This window comes from Ovis aries, chromosome X (genome assembly GCF_016772045.2).
Source record: "Ovis aries strain OAR_USU_Benz2616 breed Rambouillet chromosome X, ARS-UI_Ramb_v3.0, whole genome shotgun sequence".
In the NCBI taxonomy this organism is placed as follows: Eukaryota; Metazoa; Chordata; class Mammalia; order Artiodactyla; family Bovidae; genus Ovis; species Ovis aries.
Window position 1 is genome coordinate 35,316,773 of NC_056080.1, and position 16,737 is coordinate 35,333,509.

The following is a 16,737-nucleotide window of genomic DNA, read 5'->3' on the forward strand; positions in this document are numbered from 1 at the left end:
GAAAGCCAGAGAAACTATTAAATATTACCATATCACCACACCCTTACTCCTTAAACCATATATATGTGTATGCATGTATGTACATTTATATGTATATGTGAAAGATTTTCAAGAAATTATTAAGATTCTTTTCCACACCTAGCTAGAGAAAAAGCTTGAAAAAGTGTTCAGCTTTTCATTTTATATTGCTTGCATTATTCTTCTTCTTTTAGATCTTATAAACTCTTTATGAACACAATTATATATATATACATATAAGTATATTGTAAAGAGATGTACAAGGTCATTGATGTTTTTCTGTCACAAAATTACAATCTCTTTATGAGAAGAACATGGGTGTTTCTTAGAATATGCAGCATAAACAGGACAGTCCTAGCTGATCTCTGGAATGTCTGTACCTATCCAATAATACAAAAACACGTATAAACACAGATCCCAGAAAGAAGGCCCAGACCATCAATGAGTAACACAGTATTTGTGAATGTTTTCTTCATGTATTTTTATTTGTGAATTTTGGTATGTCTGTATGCATATATGATTGTATGCATGCATGTATATATTTATATTTTGGAGGTTGTATCCTAAGTGAATTAATTCATGTGTCTGGCATATAACCTAAAGATTCAGTAAAGATCTGTCATTTCTACATTTATTATTGATGTTGTTATCATCATTGTTAGGTTTCTAAGGTAATGTACATGAAATCTAACAAAATGGATTCAACGTTAAGTTCCTCAGTGTTACATCTAGATAATTCCTTGGATAAATAATTTAGGCTTTTTTCTCTTGTTTTGCATCTGTAACATAGGAGCCATAGTATTTACCTATCTTTCAGAAAAATTGTTAATATCAAACAGGATAATATTCTTAATGATGCCTTATAAACTAAATTAGTATCCAGATTAAAAACATATATGTCCATATATATCCTTATGAAACATGTATATAGGATTAGAATGGATTTTTTAAATGCTAATGAAAACATGTGCTACAGATATACACACGGAAAATCAATTGTATCCTTTTGTTCTTAGACCTTTTCTTAGTCTCCAAGTGATATTTTATAGTATCCCACCTTCTTTTATTTCATCAGATATGGCATATATCCAAATGACTTACTTTGTTAAGATAACTGGTACCCTTTTGAAGCAGGGGGCAAAAGAATGTATGGTGTATGTATGCCCCCTCCCCTTCTGAGGTGGGTGGGCAAAATAATGTATGGTTTAGGTGGAGATTTCAAGACAGAGTTCCAAGTATGTTTTGAGCTGCAAAAAAAAAAAAAAAATAGCGATACATGGGTAACCTTTCAAGGTGAGTACTTGGGAGGGTATGCCATGTATTTATGCACAAAATCTGATTTTTAAATTTAAATGTCTCTCATTATCTTTTTTTGTATCTTCATTTCACAATTTTGTTTACTGACAAATGTCCCACCAGCAGACCTGTAAGGAAACTGAAATCTCTTTTAAGGAGTTAAGATAAAAGGTGCATGGGGATGACCCATAGAGATGTTATGGGGAGGGAGGTGGGAGGGGGGGTTCATATTTGGGAACAAATGTAAGAATTAAAGATTTTAAAATTTAAAAAATTAAAAAAAAAGTGAAAGAGGAAAGTGAAATAATTGGCTTAAAACTCAACATTCAAAACACTAAAAAAAAAAAAAAAGTCCCTGTGGATTTAACCATGAGGTTATAGTTGTTAAAATTCATCATATGGTCCTCTTTTCTCCTCTTCTAGGTTGATTCCATCATGTCAATTGGCAATTGAGCCAGAAGTTAATTTTGGGACATTGGTTGCCAGTAGTAAAGTGTATTGTAAAGAGATTAGTATCATTAACCATGGCAGTGTGCCAGGTAAGTGCTTTCTATTCTATAAATTAACTTACACATTTGGAAGAAAATTGGTAATGTTTGAAATATATTGTTGTTCTCTCACTCAGTAATGTCTGACTCTTTGTGACCCCAGGGACTGCAGCACGCCAGGCTTCCCTGTCCACTATCTCCTGGAGCTTGCTCAACTCATGTCCATTGAGTTGGTGATGCCATCCAACCATCTCATGCTCTGTCGTCCCCTTCTCCCCCTGCCTTCAGTCTTTCTTGTGCAATTAATGTATTCTCTGATTTACCCTGCCCCTCAAAAATTAGGTCTGTCATTTAGAAAAGCTCAAAACTGAAGGTCCTTAAGTAGGATTACTATTTTAGAAACTGATAGGTAATATCAGGAAAAATGAATCTACATCCTTATGATTCTTATTAATATAACTTGACTCAGATGACTGATGACCTCCTTGAGGACAGACATAGAATGGTGTCATAGAAGTGACAGTCCTTAGAGCTTTCCAGAAATAGAATCGGGGCCCAGTGCCTTCCAAGCTGTGTGATCTGGAATGAGTATCTTTAAGAACACTGAACTTCAGATTCCTCATTTATAAACTGACTAATAAAATATACTGTGGTTAATTATGTATGTACCGAAGGCTGTAATATGGTACTTGACTTATCACAAGTACCCAGGAAAGATTTGTTTTTTCTCTATCATATTCAACTTTGAATTCACATACTGATCCCTAGCAGGCTCTTACTAACATTTTATTGAAAGAAAAAGTGCTTCTCTCTTCTCCATGAGGTTATTTCTAGAGATTCTTACTGTTTGCATAACACTAACAGTTTGCATAAAGGCATAGGGGTGTGTGTGTGTGTGTGCGCGCATGCACACATGTGCTTGTGTCTGCATGACCACACACTCGTCATTGATATATAGTAGGCATACAATCACTTATCCTTTCATTCTCTTGATTGAATCACTTATCCTTTCATTCTCTTGATTCATTCTCTCAGCATCTGGGATAACACTAACATTTTTCTCAAGCTGAGATGAGGACAAGCTCTAGACAGGCAGGACATTTCTCTCTTGAGATTGCTTGTTGGGTACATGAAACAGGTCTTATATCTAAACCTGTCTTATACTAAGTGAGGGCATTCTCTGGGGCTGCTTGAATGAACAGTGGAAATTATTAAGACAAAGGAAGTCTGATACTTTACTGATTTCTTCCTGGGATATAAACAAATAAAACTGATAATTGTTCCTCACTGAATGTTAGTTATTTCACTTTCCATACTTTTTTAAATTATTGAATTTCTGAATTCTGTGAGATTGTGAAATATTAGGCTCATTTGTGCCTGACTCCAGTGTTAAGGATGACTCTCTTATGGTGAGTTACTCTGGTCTAAATAGTCCTTTAGATCTGATTATGGAGCAGTGATATATAATTGATAGAATTTTATTTGTATTATTTTACTTTGCAAAATTTTTCATAACTGTTGTCCATTACAAATTCTTTAACGCTTTGATCATATCCTCTCTTTATTTTAAATTTATTCTAAATTGATTCTAAATTCTAGATTTTATTCTAAAATCTTACCAAATTGTACATTTTTATTACATATAAAAACTATAAGTAAAAAATATATGTTTGAATTTTAATTGACTAATATTACTTACTTAATAAAAGTACACATATGGACCTGAGTCCATACATTTTAGGAAGAATAATTCACATTAAGTTTTACTATGTGTGCATGGTATTGTCGTTAATACTATTCTGGGTAAATTATAATTGAGTATTATGAAGTATTAATTGCCATTACCTTACAAACTGAAACAAATTGTTATCAGTGAAACACATTTTCTTTCTGCTGCCTTTGTCCCTCATTTTTGGAGATGAATATTTTTTTCTACCCTTACCAAAATTGATAGTATGTTTTATATTCACAGTAGCAAGTGCCCATAAAGTGTCATAAAGTCCTCATTACCCATAAGCACAGTATATAAATATTCATGAGAATTATGTATTTTCATGAAGAAAAACACTTAAGCAGAAAATAGATTCAGCAACCAAAGATGATTTTAATAAAATTTTCCAAAAGGATTTTATGTGACAAATATTTTATAGTTTTAGAGTCAAAAAATAAGTGTTTACAAATACTCAGTGAAAGTGTTAGTTGCTCAGTCGTGTCCTGCTCTTTGCGACCCCTTTGACTGTAGCCAGCCAAGCTCCTCTGTCCATGGAATTCTTCAGGTAAGAATACTGGAGTGGGTTGTCATTCCCTTCTCCAGAGGATCTTCCTGTCCCAGGGATTGAACCTGGGAGTCCCGCGTTGCAGGCAGATTCTTTACCATTCAAACCACCGGCGAAGCCCTTATATATACTTAAGAGAACATCAAAAAGCCACACTCGGCAAGTTCATGATTTATATAGCTGTGTTTTCTCTCTGTGGTACTCTCACTGAGATAGATACTAGAGTTTATCTATGTAACAACTTCATGATGTCTTATATTAATAATCTATTGCTGCTGCTGCTGCTAAGTTGCTTCAGTCTTGTCCGACTCTGTGCGACCCCATAGACGGCAGCCCACCAGGCTCCCCCGTCCCTGGGATTCTCCAGGCAAGAACACTGGAGTGGGTTGCCATTTCCTTCTCCAATGCATGAAAGTGAAAAGTGAAAGGGAAGTTGCTCAGTCGTGTCCGACTCTTAATGACCCCATGGACTACAGCCTACCAGGCTTCTCCGTCCATGGGATTTTCCAGGCAGGAGTACTGGAGTGGGGTGCCATTGCTTTCTCTTTAATAATCTATTATGGAGTAACTATCCATGGATTTAGCTACATGTTGTCAAATACATTTTGTTGTATTGCCCCTTGTAAGAATGTTTGCATAACTTACCAAGTAGTGCTTATCTTTTCACTTTGAAAAAACATGGTTTAGTCTTTAAGATGTTTCTAATATTAGTGTTTTGTGCTCTGGTAAACTCAATTTCCTCGTTTATGTTTTTATTGTTTCTTAGTTTTTAATCATTGAAGATTGAAAAAAAATCTTAGCATTTTTTGAATTGCAAACATTTCCCTCTTCCTCTCTTGAATCTTTGGGTACTTTTTCTACTACCATGTTATTATGTGGAATAGTCTTAAAAGTCCATAGAGTGATCTTTATACTGTTCCTGGATTTCAACGGCTACCTTAGGACTCCTTTAGGTTTATTTTACCCCGAATATATGACCTTTCTCTTGCTCTTAATGCCCACTGCCTCTCTTCCCCTGATCATCAGCATCCTCTCTCTACATCACTGTCTAGAAAAGCCTAGCATCATCTCTAAAGCAGGAAATTTGCCAAATTGGATCAGACCCAGAAGTGGTCCTAAGAATCCTCTCTTACCCAGAGAAGCACGCACTACTTATTCTCAGTGTATTTTTTGTCTGTTTTCTTGGAAATCAATGCCATGAAATCTCAACATACTTTTCATGTGTGACACAGCATTGGGCATATACTAGGCATTCAGTGAGCATTCATTTAATTGATTTGACCCTGAGTGAGGTCTTCCAGAGTCCAAATCTTGGTTACAGTATTAACTGGCTGGGAGGCCCTGGTCAAATAATTTATACTTCCCGAATATTCATTACCTCACTTATACATTAGGGATAAACATAATACCTTCCTTGTATAATTGTAATGATGATTAATAAAATGCTTAACACATTCTCTGACGTATATTAAATGTTCAATAAATACAGTTGATGTTAGAATTATTCTTTTTCTCTATCTTCTTTAATTCTCTTGTGGACCGCTGTTCCTTTTCTCAGTATGTTAGAAGTGAGTGTTCCTTAGCATTTGTCATGAACCTTCACATTTTCTCAGCCACTCTGCTCTCCCTGGGCAATCGCTTCCATTCCTGTTACTTAACTGACATCTATACAAGACTTTGTGTTTATTTCAGGTTTTTCAGACTTAACACGTCTAAAACTAAACTACTCAACTTCTCCCCCAAAGTTCTCCTTTTCTGTTTTTCATTGAATGTCACCACCATGTAGATGGCCAAGTCAAACATTTGGCAAAATCCTTGACACCTTCCTCCTTTTCACCCTCTACCCTCTTACTGAGTCAATTATTAAACCATGTCTATCCACATCCTTATGTCAGTAATCTTATTTTTCTTTGTCCCATTGTCACATTTTTTTTTCTTACAACAAGTCATCATCTTTTTTTGCCTTATAGTTATATCAACCTAAATTACCTCTCTGGAGTCTCTTCTTATCTGCTTGTAGTTCATTCTCCACACATTGACCAATTTCATATCTTTAAAAAAATGAAAATTTGATGACAAAAATTCTATCTGTAACATCTTTCCTTCAATGACACCCTTCTCCTAGGATGATGTCCTTGCTTCTGCTGTTAACATTAAAAAATAAAACAGTCAAATATTTCATTATTACTGATAGCATTAAAGTTACATAAGACACAGTAATATTTGTGTACTCACTATTTTAATATATTTAAAATATTCAACAATGTTCTTTTGTTAGGGGCTGTTCCTGGATAAGCTTTTGGACCATTGACTTTAGACTCAGCCTTAACTGAACTCATATAGTTTTATTTTCTTGGAGAACTGAGTGAATGATACTTGTTTATTTGTAGTGGATTTAATTTTACATATTTTTGCTTTATGACAGAAAAAAATAAATATTTATGTCCTTACCATGTGTCTACAAATGATTGGATTAACACATTTTGTTACTGTGAGTTTGTTTACCGTTTTTCATCAGGTCATTTCTGGACTTAAAGTTTTATTATCTTTTTACATTTTCAATACTTTTATTATGCTAATATTTTCATTCTCCTAAGTTAAATGAATAATTTTGGAAAATGTCATCAAATGTGATTTAAAACTGGTAAGTTAGGAATCTTCAAAGTTGTTTATGTGGGCAGCATGCTTATTTGTGTTAATATTGTATAGTGATATCAAAGACACTCATGACTGGCTACTTCCCATCTGTTGGACATTTTGACCACTGCTTGGTGCTAGGCACTGTGTGGGGTGCCAGGACTACAGAGATGAAAAGGAGATAGTATCTGATATAGACTGCATGCTCTAATATAGGCACCAGACATTACCATAAACTATGGACCATTTCTGCTTTCAGAATAAAAAATATTTGTGCCCTTCTTCTCATATGCTTTTTTATTCTAGAAATTCATTCCTTTCACCCTTTTCCTCTATGAACTACATTAACTACATAATGACAGAAAAAATAATGAGTAGTAGTGGTGGCTATAAGTATAAGCCCTGTGGTCAGAAACATCCAGGTGAAAATCCCAGCTCTATTAGTTATTAGTTGTTAGTAGTCAACTATTGATGTGGAAGGAGCCATACCATAATTCTGTAGCTTAAAAAAGCAATATTCTTGCCTGGAGAACTCCATGGACAGAAGACCCTGGCAGTCTACACGCCATGGGGTTGCAAACAGTTGGACTAATGCTTTTATGCAGATTAGCAGGAACTTGACTAAACTGGGTGACTCTGCTTCAGGTTGAGGCAGCCAGGCTGATCTGTTACTCACTGCAGGTCTGTGAGTCAGTTGGGTGGCTCTCTCTGCTCCACATTTGCTCTTTATGGGGCATGGGCCAAAGGGACAGCAGTTTCTCAAAAGAAACACTTTCAGTGGTAGGAGAGTAGGAGAACATTTGAGGTTGGAGCTGACATGTCACTTCTAGCTCCATGCTATTGGCCAAAGTGAATCACATGATCAGGCCCAGTCAAGGGGTAGGAAAACATACTTAATCCATGGGAGTGTAACAGTAAGCATGCAGAGAAGATTGAAGAATTGGAGTTGATCATCTAATCTATCATAATAATTGTGTATTTTGGGGCAAGTAACTTGACCTATCTAAGTATCTATTTCCTTATTTATAAAATGGAGGTAATGCTTGAGCCTGTATCATAGATTTCATTTTGAGGACTAAGTAGAATAACATATGCATAGCTCTTAGCATGAGTGTCTGAGCAAAGTAAGCAGACAGTATATTTTAGCTGTTGGTGAGGGTTGAGTCTTAACACCAGGCTCAAATTTATTGGATGACCCTAGAGACTGGACTTACAATCAAAGGTGTGATTCTTGGTCCACAGTAGACCACATACTCTGTAATGCGTGTCTGTCCCCTACTAAGTGAGTGAATGTTAACATTAAAAGGATCCAAATGTAAACCATCTGCTCTCATTCTCCTTAGGAATCTTTAAAATAGAATACCAGGGCCAACTACCCATTGTCATTTTTCCAGCCAGTGGTGTTGTGCAGCCCAAGTCATCAGTGGTTATTAAAGTGGATTTCTGTGCAGACCAGCCCATGGTTGTAAATGAATTGGCAAAGTGAGTGTATACTATGGTTCTTAATTCTAGTAGTGCTTGATAGTTTCCTGTTTCTCTTTTCATATATGCCTGTTGTTTTTGAATGTATGTTAGCTTCTTTGTTCTTTGAGTCAGCATTCATTCATTGAGTATCTGCTGTTTGCCAAGTACTGGAGACTGAACAAATGTGAAGAACTGGAGAATGGCATATGGGTACACCTAGTAGGAGCTCAGTTTGAATTTTGAGGGCGTGAGGGAATGGATGAAGAAAGAGCTCCACTAAGGAGATAGTAGTTGAACAAAACACCTGTTGTTGAGTAGAAATTGGCCAGCAAAGAGCAATGGTGTGATTTGGGCTGAGTGTGTGTGTGTGTGTGTGTGTGTGTGTGTGTAGGAGAGGTGGATGTTGGTGATGGGAGTAGGTTAGAGGAATGATTTCAGGCAGAGCAAGTAGAAGATGACTTCCTAGAGGTTAATAGACAGTGTTACACATCTAGAGATCTGAGGCAAAGAGATGGAGGTGAGGAGTGATGAAACCAGAAAAACAGAATGGTGCAGGGTCCAGTTAAGGACCTTATAGGAAAGCTTTTTTTTTTTTTTTTTGCTATACTTCTCAGTTCATTAGCAGGATATGCAGTCAGTATAATGAGTCACCACTAGTATTAAAACAATGAAATAGAAAACATCAGAATGCATCTCACATACTAAGTTCAAATGGCATTTTGTAAAATTTGTTTCATGTGTCTGTGTGTGTGTGTGTGTGTATTTTGCATTGCAGTGTAAAATGCATTTCTCACTGAAGGCCACAGTTCAAAAAAAAATGTTTGAGAAATAGTTGTGAGCCCTGATACAAACTTAGGTTTTATTGTAAAGGCTGTGGAATCTCAGGAAAGTTTTAGGATGGGGTGCCTTAATTAGTTTTCATTTTAGAAAGCTCACATTAATAGCAGTGTACAAAATCAAGGAGCACAGATGTGGAGTGGATAGTCTGACTAGCAACTATAATAGTAAGGCAGAAGAGAAATAATAAAGGCCTCAGCTAAGGTACAGATTGGGAATATGGAGAGAAGTGTGCAGAATGGAGGTGTGTTATGGAGGTAGATTTGACTATATTTAGTAACTGATTATAGAAAGACAAAGTAAGAGGAAGTTCAGGTCTGTGGTAGAAGATCTTGATTCCAGTTGTAATGCTGGAATTGATTTGCTTTCAGAATCCTTTGGAGCCTATTAGATTTATTTATATTGAGTCCCATAAAAAAATTTGGTTTAGGTATATTGCTTTGAGAGTTGTCAGTTCATAAGTTGTAGATGAAGCATGAAGTGTTAAAAATAACTTTGAGAAAGAGAGTAGGGTATAAAAGAGTAGGAGAGAAACAGCATTATTCATGGAATTTACAAAATACCCAAGTCTTAGGAGAATAAAAAGTAGAGTGTAAATAAGTTGAAGGAAAACCATGAAGTATGGTGTCAAGAAAGCTAAGTGAGGGGAGATGTGTAAAGAGATGATATTAACCATGCCCAATGTGACAGAGATAGAGTGTAAGTTAAGGACTTTGGTGATGGTTGTGGTTTGGTCATTGATTTGTGCTATCTGATGGGGCAAGATTCAAAAGGATTGCATTTATGCCAGAGAGGGATAAATGTAAGGTAAAGGAAGTTTCAACAGTAAATTCAGATTAGTCTGAAAAATGAAGTTTTATGAGGGGAGATATTCATTTCAGCAAATAAGTGGAGTTTTGCCAAGATACTTTGCTTCATAGAGAATTGGGTTATTAGGATAAAGATGAAGTTGGTGAGTGGCCTTGTGGAAATGGGATGATTAGAAAAGAATCTCAGAATTCTAGAACTAGAGGTGGCCATATAAATCTTCCTATCTAACTCTAGTATTTACAGAATAATAGGAGAAATGGAAATATCCATAAATTTTTTTAGGTCAATTCACGCAGTTATTTTCCATCTTTGTTGTTTCCTGGAGACAATAAATTAGGTTGCACATATGCCATTCTACTCTGCAGGTTCAGACAGAAGGAGATGACAGTCTCTGTCACATACATGAAAGGAACTTCTCTTAGGTCTTCGAATTTTAATTATAATGTGATTTTATAAAATTTCTGTTTATATAAACATTTAGGAGAAAGTGTATAGAATTCTAGTTAAAATATATACGTATTATTCATTATCTTGTAGAGTGAGTTTGCAAGATCGTCCAGACATATTCTTGAATATCAGAGCTCATGTGGTTGAGCAGATTATTGAATTGTTAAACATAAATAATGATAAAAAGTTGGAATGCATAAGTTTTGGCTCTGTTTTCTTTGGAACGTCAAAGATTGAACGTGCACTTCTGTACAATAATAGCCCAGAACCTGTAAACTGGGTAGCCATAATGCAAGATGATTCCATTGGAGAAGAATTGGTAAGTAAATAATGGAACGGAGGAAGATCAGGTATTATGTTTTGAAACAGATTGTTTTGAACTTACTAATAACCAACAAGCTGTTTAATTACTCTAAAAATGTTTTAACGTGAAGATATGATTTCGTTTCACGTGTTTCCAAGGGTGACCTCAAAAAGTTTAGTAAATCAAGCTGACCTTGAAGTAATCTATATCTGAAATAAACTAATGGGTATTAATATATCTTAGTGGCTAATTGTGGGGGTGTATGTTCTCATCAATTTTTCAATAGTTCTTTAAGTTTTATGAGGTGCCTTGATCAAATTTATGTATGTTAATTTAAAGACATACATTTTCTCTATATCTAGCCTCTGGAATTTCAATAATTATTTTATGACCACATTTTAAAATACTTTTTATATGTTTGCCTTAATACTCTTTTATTTCTGATTTTATATTACAGGGTACAAATATTAAACAAAGAACAGATGTTGCTTTAAATAATCTCACCTACTTAAGGAAAATAAAGAGCATAGATATTACCACAATTATCTCCTGTGTTCCTAATGAAGGGAGGTTACTACCTTATCAAAAGAGTTTAATTACATTTTGTTTCAGCCCAAAGTAAGCAAAAATTAATTTCATTATGGTGTTATTGATTAATGGAAAGTATATTAATGGTACATTCATCAGATTTATTTTAATAGTAAAACTTGGCAGAAGACACAAATTGGATTTTTCTTATTATGGTTTTAAATATTTCTAACACGGTTAACATTATTTCCAATATTTAAAAATGTTTGTAAAGACTTTCAGTTCAGTTCAGTTCAGTCTCTCAGTTGTGTCTGACTCTTTGCGACCCCATGAATTGCAGCACGCCAGGCCTCCCTGTCCATCACCAACTCCCGGAGTTCACCCAGATTCACGTCCATCAAGTCAGTGATGCCATCCAGCCATCTCATCGTCTGTCGTCCCCTTCTCCTCCTGCCCCCAATCCCTCTCAGCATCAGGGTCTTTTTCAATGAATCAACTCTTCGCATGAGGTGGCCAAAGTAAACACTTTATTTTAAATTAAAAATCTCTCCAGACCTTGTGGAAATGAGATGGTGAAAGTTTGGGGTTGCTTTGAATTGTGGCCACAGACCAGTCTGTTCGACCAAGACCTTATTGTCCTTCCAGAAATAGTCACGCAGTGGCTAGGAGCATGGAATTTGTTGTAGATGCCTTCAAAGAGGATGCAGTGCTCCTGCCAGGGCCAAATGCTTAGACTGAATATCAGAAATATTAAGCCTTTAGTACTGCTGGGATCAACCACACTTGGTTGCAGAAATTCATACAAAATTTAGGACTTTTGCCAATGTGTAGTTTTCCCTGTGCTTGGTTTGGTTATTTAGTTTGAAAATATAATTGGCAATACTGTTTTAAATATACAGTAGCAATTTCAGGTACACTTGAGAGGTTGTAATGTATGATAATAACTGATCCAGTTGTCAGTATGTTGACCTTTGTAAGAAGGCAATGTTTAATGTATTTCTTTCTGTGGCAGCTGGGTCACTTGGTGATACCAATTGTCTGATGAAGACTGAGTTGTGGTTTAATTTAAGGAGGGTAATAAATCAAGTAATTGTTCTATTTGTACATTCTATAATTGCCTTATTAATCATCCCTTCATGCAGGAAATTTCTTTGGTGAGTCTGTGAGATTCTGTTTAATACACGATCTTTGAAATTCTAAATGTTCTTTTCACGGCAATATGTTCATTTTATTTGAGAGTCTAGCATAAACTCAGAAATAAATATGATTTGTAGTCTTAAAGGTATTCTCGATATGCTGTTTGAATTCCTATGTAATATTTCACATCAACCTTTTGTGTATATATTTGTGTATCCAGTGCTAAAAAGCTGAGCTCTAGGTAAGGCAATGGAGAAGGCAATGGCACCCCACTCCAGTACTCTTGCCTGGAAAATGCCATGGATGGAGGAGCCTGGTAGGCTGCAGTCCATGGGGTCACGAAGAGTTCAACATGACTGAGCGACTTCACTTTCACTTTTCACTTTCATGCATTGGAGAAGGAAATGGCATCCCACTCCAGTGGTCTTGCCTGGAGAATCCCAGGGACAGGGGAGCCTGATGGGCTGCCATCTATGGGGTTGCACAGAGTCGGACATGACTGAAGTGACTTAGCAGCAGCAGAACCAGCAGGTAAGGCAAGTAAAGTTTGTCATAGCATAAGCCTGTGATATAACCCATCTGTGTCTTTGGTCCTATTTCCTTTCTTCTCATCTTTCCTTTGCTTTTCTCCTCTGCCAATATTTGGCTATTACCAATTCCTATTCTCCAAATTGCCTTTTCTCCTCTAACAAGAATGTGGTTAGAAATATATGCTTAGTTCATGGGAGGACACAGATATGTACCAGAGATTCGCAGTTACACCTGGGGGTAGGAAGGACCACTATAGAGACTTGAACAGAGACCTTAGTTAGCAATGAAGTTGGCCTGGAAAGAAAATCCTTTACACAGAAAGTGACATTGGAGGCAAGAGTTTGACAACTTAGTATATTTGAATCCTACTTATCTTGCAAATATCATCATGAACTCAGTCTTTTTGACTTCACATATATGAGTGTGGCCTTCTTTTGCAAGTCTCAGTATCTTGTGTGGTAATTTTGGGAAATGGATCACAGTTATCTTTTTATTGCTGAATTCCATCTGTGTAGATTTAGGTATTGGGTTGATAGTCCCTTTTGAGAGATTAATAAAATGTGTCATCTTTGCTTTAGAAATAATTGATTGTAATTTTTTCACAGGCTAATCATTGATGGTCAAAAGAATGATCCTTCACATAGGCAAGACTATGCTGTTTATTTGAGATTTGAGTCTGTAGGAAGTAAAGATGGGTTTTTGAGAGATGATAATCAAATCATCAAAAGTAAGTATGAAATGAACATTATCATCAAATATATAGCTGTTTAAATTCTTTAAAAGTTTAGACAGCAATATATGTAGAGGCAATTTAATGAAATGTATAATTATTGATTAGAATGAAAATGCAAACATTCGAGAGACCTTAACATGTCTTCTGTGGAACATTGATAAACGTCATCCTCAGAATCATTTATATAATAATTTTCCAATTTAAAAGTTAAATGACTTAGTTATTTTAAGAGGACAGTAGATAAACATGGTGATGTAGAGTTAAATAAAATAAAAACAAAGCAACCTTGTTTCTTTTCTTCGTAAGCCTAGATTTTCTCTTAGAGATTAATATGGGAACAAATGATCTATTTCATCTTTACCAAACCTTTAGCTCTCTTAGGATCTACATAAAGTAACAGTCAAAGAATAAGACCTAAAGTTCTAGTATCAAAAGATAGGATGCAGCATCTTGTTATAGAATATTCATAAGTGCATGTGCTTCATAGGTCACATGTAAAAATGCAGTGGACTCTGTACATTTCAGGTAATGTTGGATGAGTTGCAGTGAGGAAAATGGAGCTGAAGTTCAGTTTAGCAAGAAAGATCAAAGAGAAAATAAAAATATAGGCATATGAGAGTTGAAATCCAGAAAGATGACCATGGCAAGATAAGAGTCTAGAAGATTTGCATGTTGGTATGAGTGCTGTCATTGAGCAGAGTTGAACAGTGTTCCTAGGGCAGAAATTGATTGCTCTGTTACTATTTATGCCATAGTTGGTGATCCTGAGCTCTGTCTGCTGATCATAGACAGAACATTTATTCTAGGCTTTCAAGTTAGTCTAGTTTTTAATGCTAGAGATAGAGATGCTAGGTTTGCCTTAGAATCTTGGATTGGCTAGTAAGAGCATGAGTGAAGAAATATAAACCCTGTTTTGGGGATTCTAGTTGTAATACTTTCTCTGCAAAACTATTCTTTCACTCAATCAGAGCCCTCATTTCATAGTGACTACCTTCTTTTCTAGTACTGTATCTCCAAAACTTCATATTTACATTGTTGCTCAGCTTATATTCCATTGCTCATAATTTTAATCACTTTCTCCCAAGTGTATGTAAACCTCTTGGCTCAACTCCCACTGTGACTGAGTGGAAAACCTCTAATCTGATTCAATTCAACTCTCAGCCTACTCCAGGGCTGCACCTCAGAAGCTAATTGGGCCAGTGAAAAGCACAAAACCATTAATCCCAACTGAGTCCTGGTATTTGCCATTACTACTACATTCCTCCACTCCTTCACTTTCTCCTGATCTGAGATTAGTATTCACCCAGCTTCTCTTCTTCCCTGAAAACCCCAGTTCTTCCTCCTTCATCTTCACTCTAAGCTGACAAATACAATAAGTGACCTAATAAGACATTTCCACTTGGATTTCTACCAGATGTCTCAAAATTAACATGTCCAAAAAGAACTATTGGTTCCCCATAGCCTGTCCCTCCTGAAGTCTTTCCTGCCTCAAGAAATGACTTCATTTCTTCCATCACTTCATTCCATTTCATTCCATCACTTCAGTTGCTTATGTCAAAAACCTTAGCGTCATCATTTATTGTGTTCAACCTCCAATTCTACTGCAATCAGTCAGCAAATTTTGTTATCTCTACTGTCAAAAGTATATCTTATGTTGGATCTTTTCTTACCATTCTTCTACTACTCTTCTGCAGCCATACTTCATTCCTGAGGGTTCCCCCCACCTTTTGTTTTTTCTGAGCATGCCAAGTCATTCCTATGTTAGAGTCTTTGTATTTGCTGTTTTCTGTATTTAGAATACACTTAAAAACTTTTTTTCCCATGATTTTCTTCCAGGGTCCTTTATATCTTTGCTCACATCTCCCTATCAATTGTTTTTGGAGTTCCCATATAAATGAGCAGCCCCAAGACGTTGTACTCTGTCTCACATTACTTTACCTATTTATTTTATTGTCAGTGTCACTTCACTAGAATGTAAAATCCATGAGAGCAAGGACATCGCCTGTTTTATTCACTACTGTACTCCCAAGGTCAAGAAAAATACCAACACTGAGAAGGCATTCAGTAACTTTGTTGAATGAAAGATTGAATTAGATACCCATGTCTCATCAAGTCTTTCAGATGACACTGTTTGGACTGAGCAAATATATTCTGGGTTCCCAAAACACTTTTAATATTAACAAACTATTATTGCTTTTACAGGTGACTCATTTCACAAAGTGGAATTAGCCCTGACAGGCTCAGGACTTCCAGTCTTACTACAGTTTGATCCTGGAAGGATTCTTAATTTTGCACCTTGTTTCATGGGTGGACATTCAGAGATTCATTGTGTTATGCAAAATCGATCCAAATCCCTTCCTCTGATGTACCACTTTAAAAAAATTGCACATTTTAAAATTGATCCTCAAAAGGGCAAGATTGATGAAGGATGTATGCAGGTAAGATTATCATTCTATGTTTCATATGCTTTAAATAGTTTAAGGTTGACTAAAAAGCCAGGCAGAGGATTAAACCTACATTTGTTGTACCAGTGTTTAGAAATTTAATCTCTTTTGTGGCCTAGTTATGAATACTTTTGTATCAGTGAAAGTGAAAGTGAAGTCACTCAGTTGTGTCCGACTCTTTGTGACCCCATGGACTGTAGCCTATCAGGCTCCTCCATCCATGGGATTTTCCAGGCAAGAGTGCAGGAGTGGATTGCCATTTTCTTCTCCAGGGGATCTTCCCAACCCAGGGATCGAACCCAGGTCTCCCGCATTGCAGGCAGACGCTTTACTGTCTGAGCCACCAGAGAAGCCTGTATCGGTTTGTATCGGTACCTGTACAATATTCGTAATTATTTCTTACGTGCCTTTCATGTGCCAAAAAAAAAAAAAAAACCAAAAAAAAACCACTGTAGAGAAAGCAAAGAAGTGCAAAACAGTTACTTCTTCTATGGATTTTTTTTTTTCCTGAGAGAGTATTTATTTATGTGCCCAGGATGTTGACCCCTAAACTTAAATATCCAGCACGGATCTTTGACCCTCTCTCACGAGGGTGGATCCAGGCATGGTCCTGGAACCCGTGTCTAGGGCAGTGGAACCCAGGGACCAGAGGCAGGAAGCCTCTGAGCCAGCGGCTGCTGATAGCAGCAAATGGTGAAACGGCAATGGGAACCAGGCCCTCTTCCCCATCCCAAGAGCTGAGGATGGTTGGCCAAGCTTGGGTGCACACATGTGCGGGAAGTGGAAG

The 16,737-nt window shown here is 36.4% G+C and overlaps 1 protein-coding gene across 1 annotated transcript in view; it reads left to right on the forward strand.

Annotated features, from left to right (window-relative positions):
• The window catches only part of CFAP47 (cilia and flagella associated protein 47), a 507,991-nt gene that overhangs the window by 6,581 nt on the left and 484,673 nt on the right, over positions 1 to 16,737 (forward strand). The window contains exons 3-8 of the mRNA XM_042241764.2: positions 1,738 to 1,853; positions 8,059 to 8,197; positions 10,364 to 10,592; positions 11,035 to 11,195; positions 13,379 to 13,500; positions 15,709 to 15,944. Of these exons, the coding sequence (XP_042097698.1) occupies positions 1,738 to 1,853; positions 8,059 to 8,197; positions 10,364 to 10,592; positions 11,035 to 11,195; positions 13,379 to 13,500; positions 15,709 to 15,944 (1,003 nt within the window). The remainder of the gene's footprint in view (positions 1 to 1,737; positions 1,854 to 8,058; positions 8,198 to 10,363; positions 10,593 to 11,034; positions 11,196 to 13,378; positions 13,501 to 15,708; positions 15,945 to 16,737) is intronic.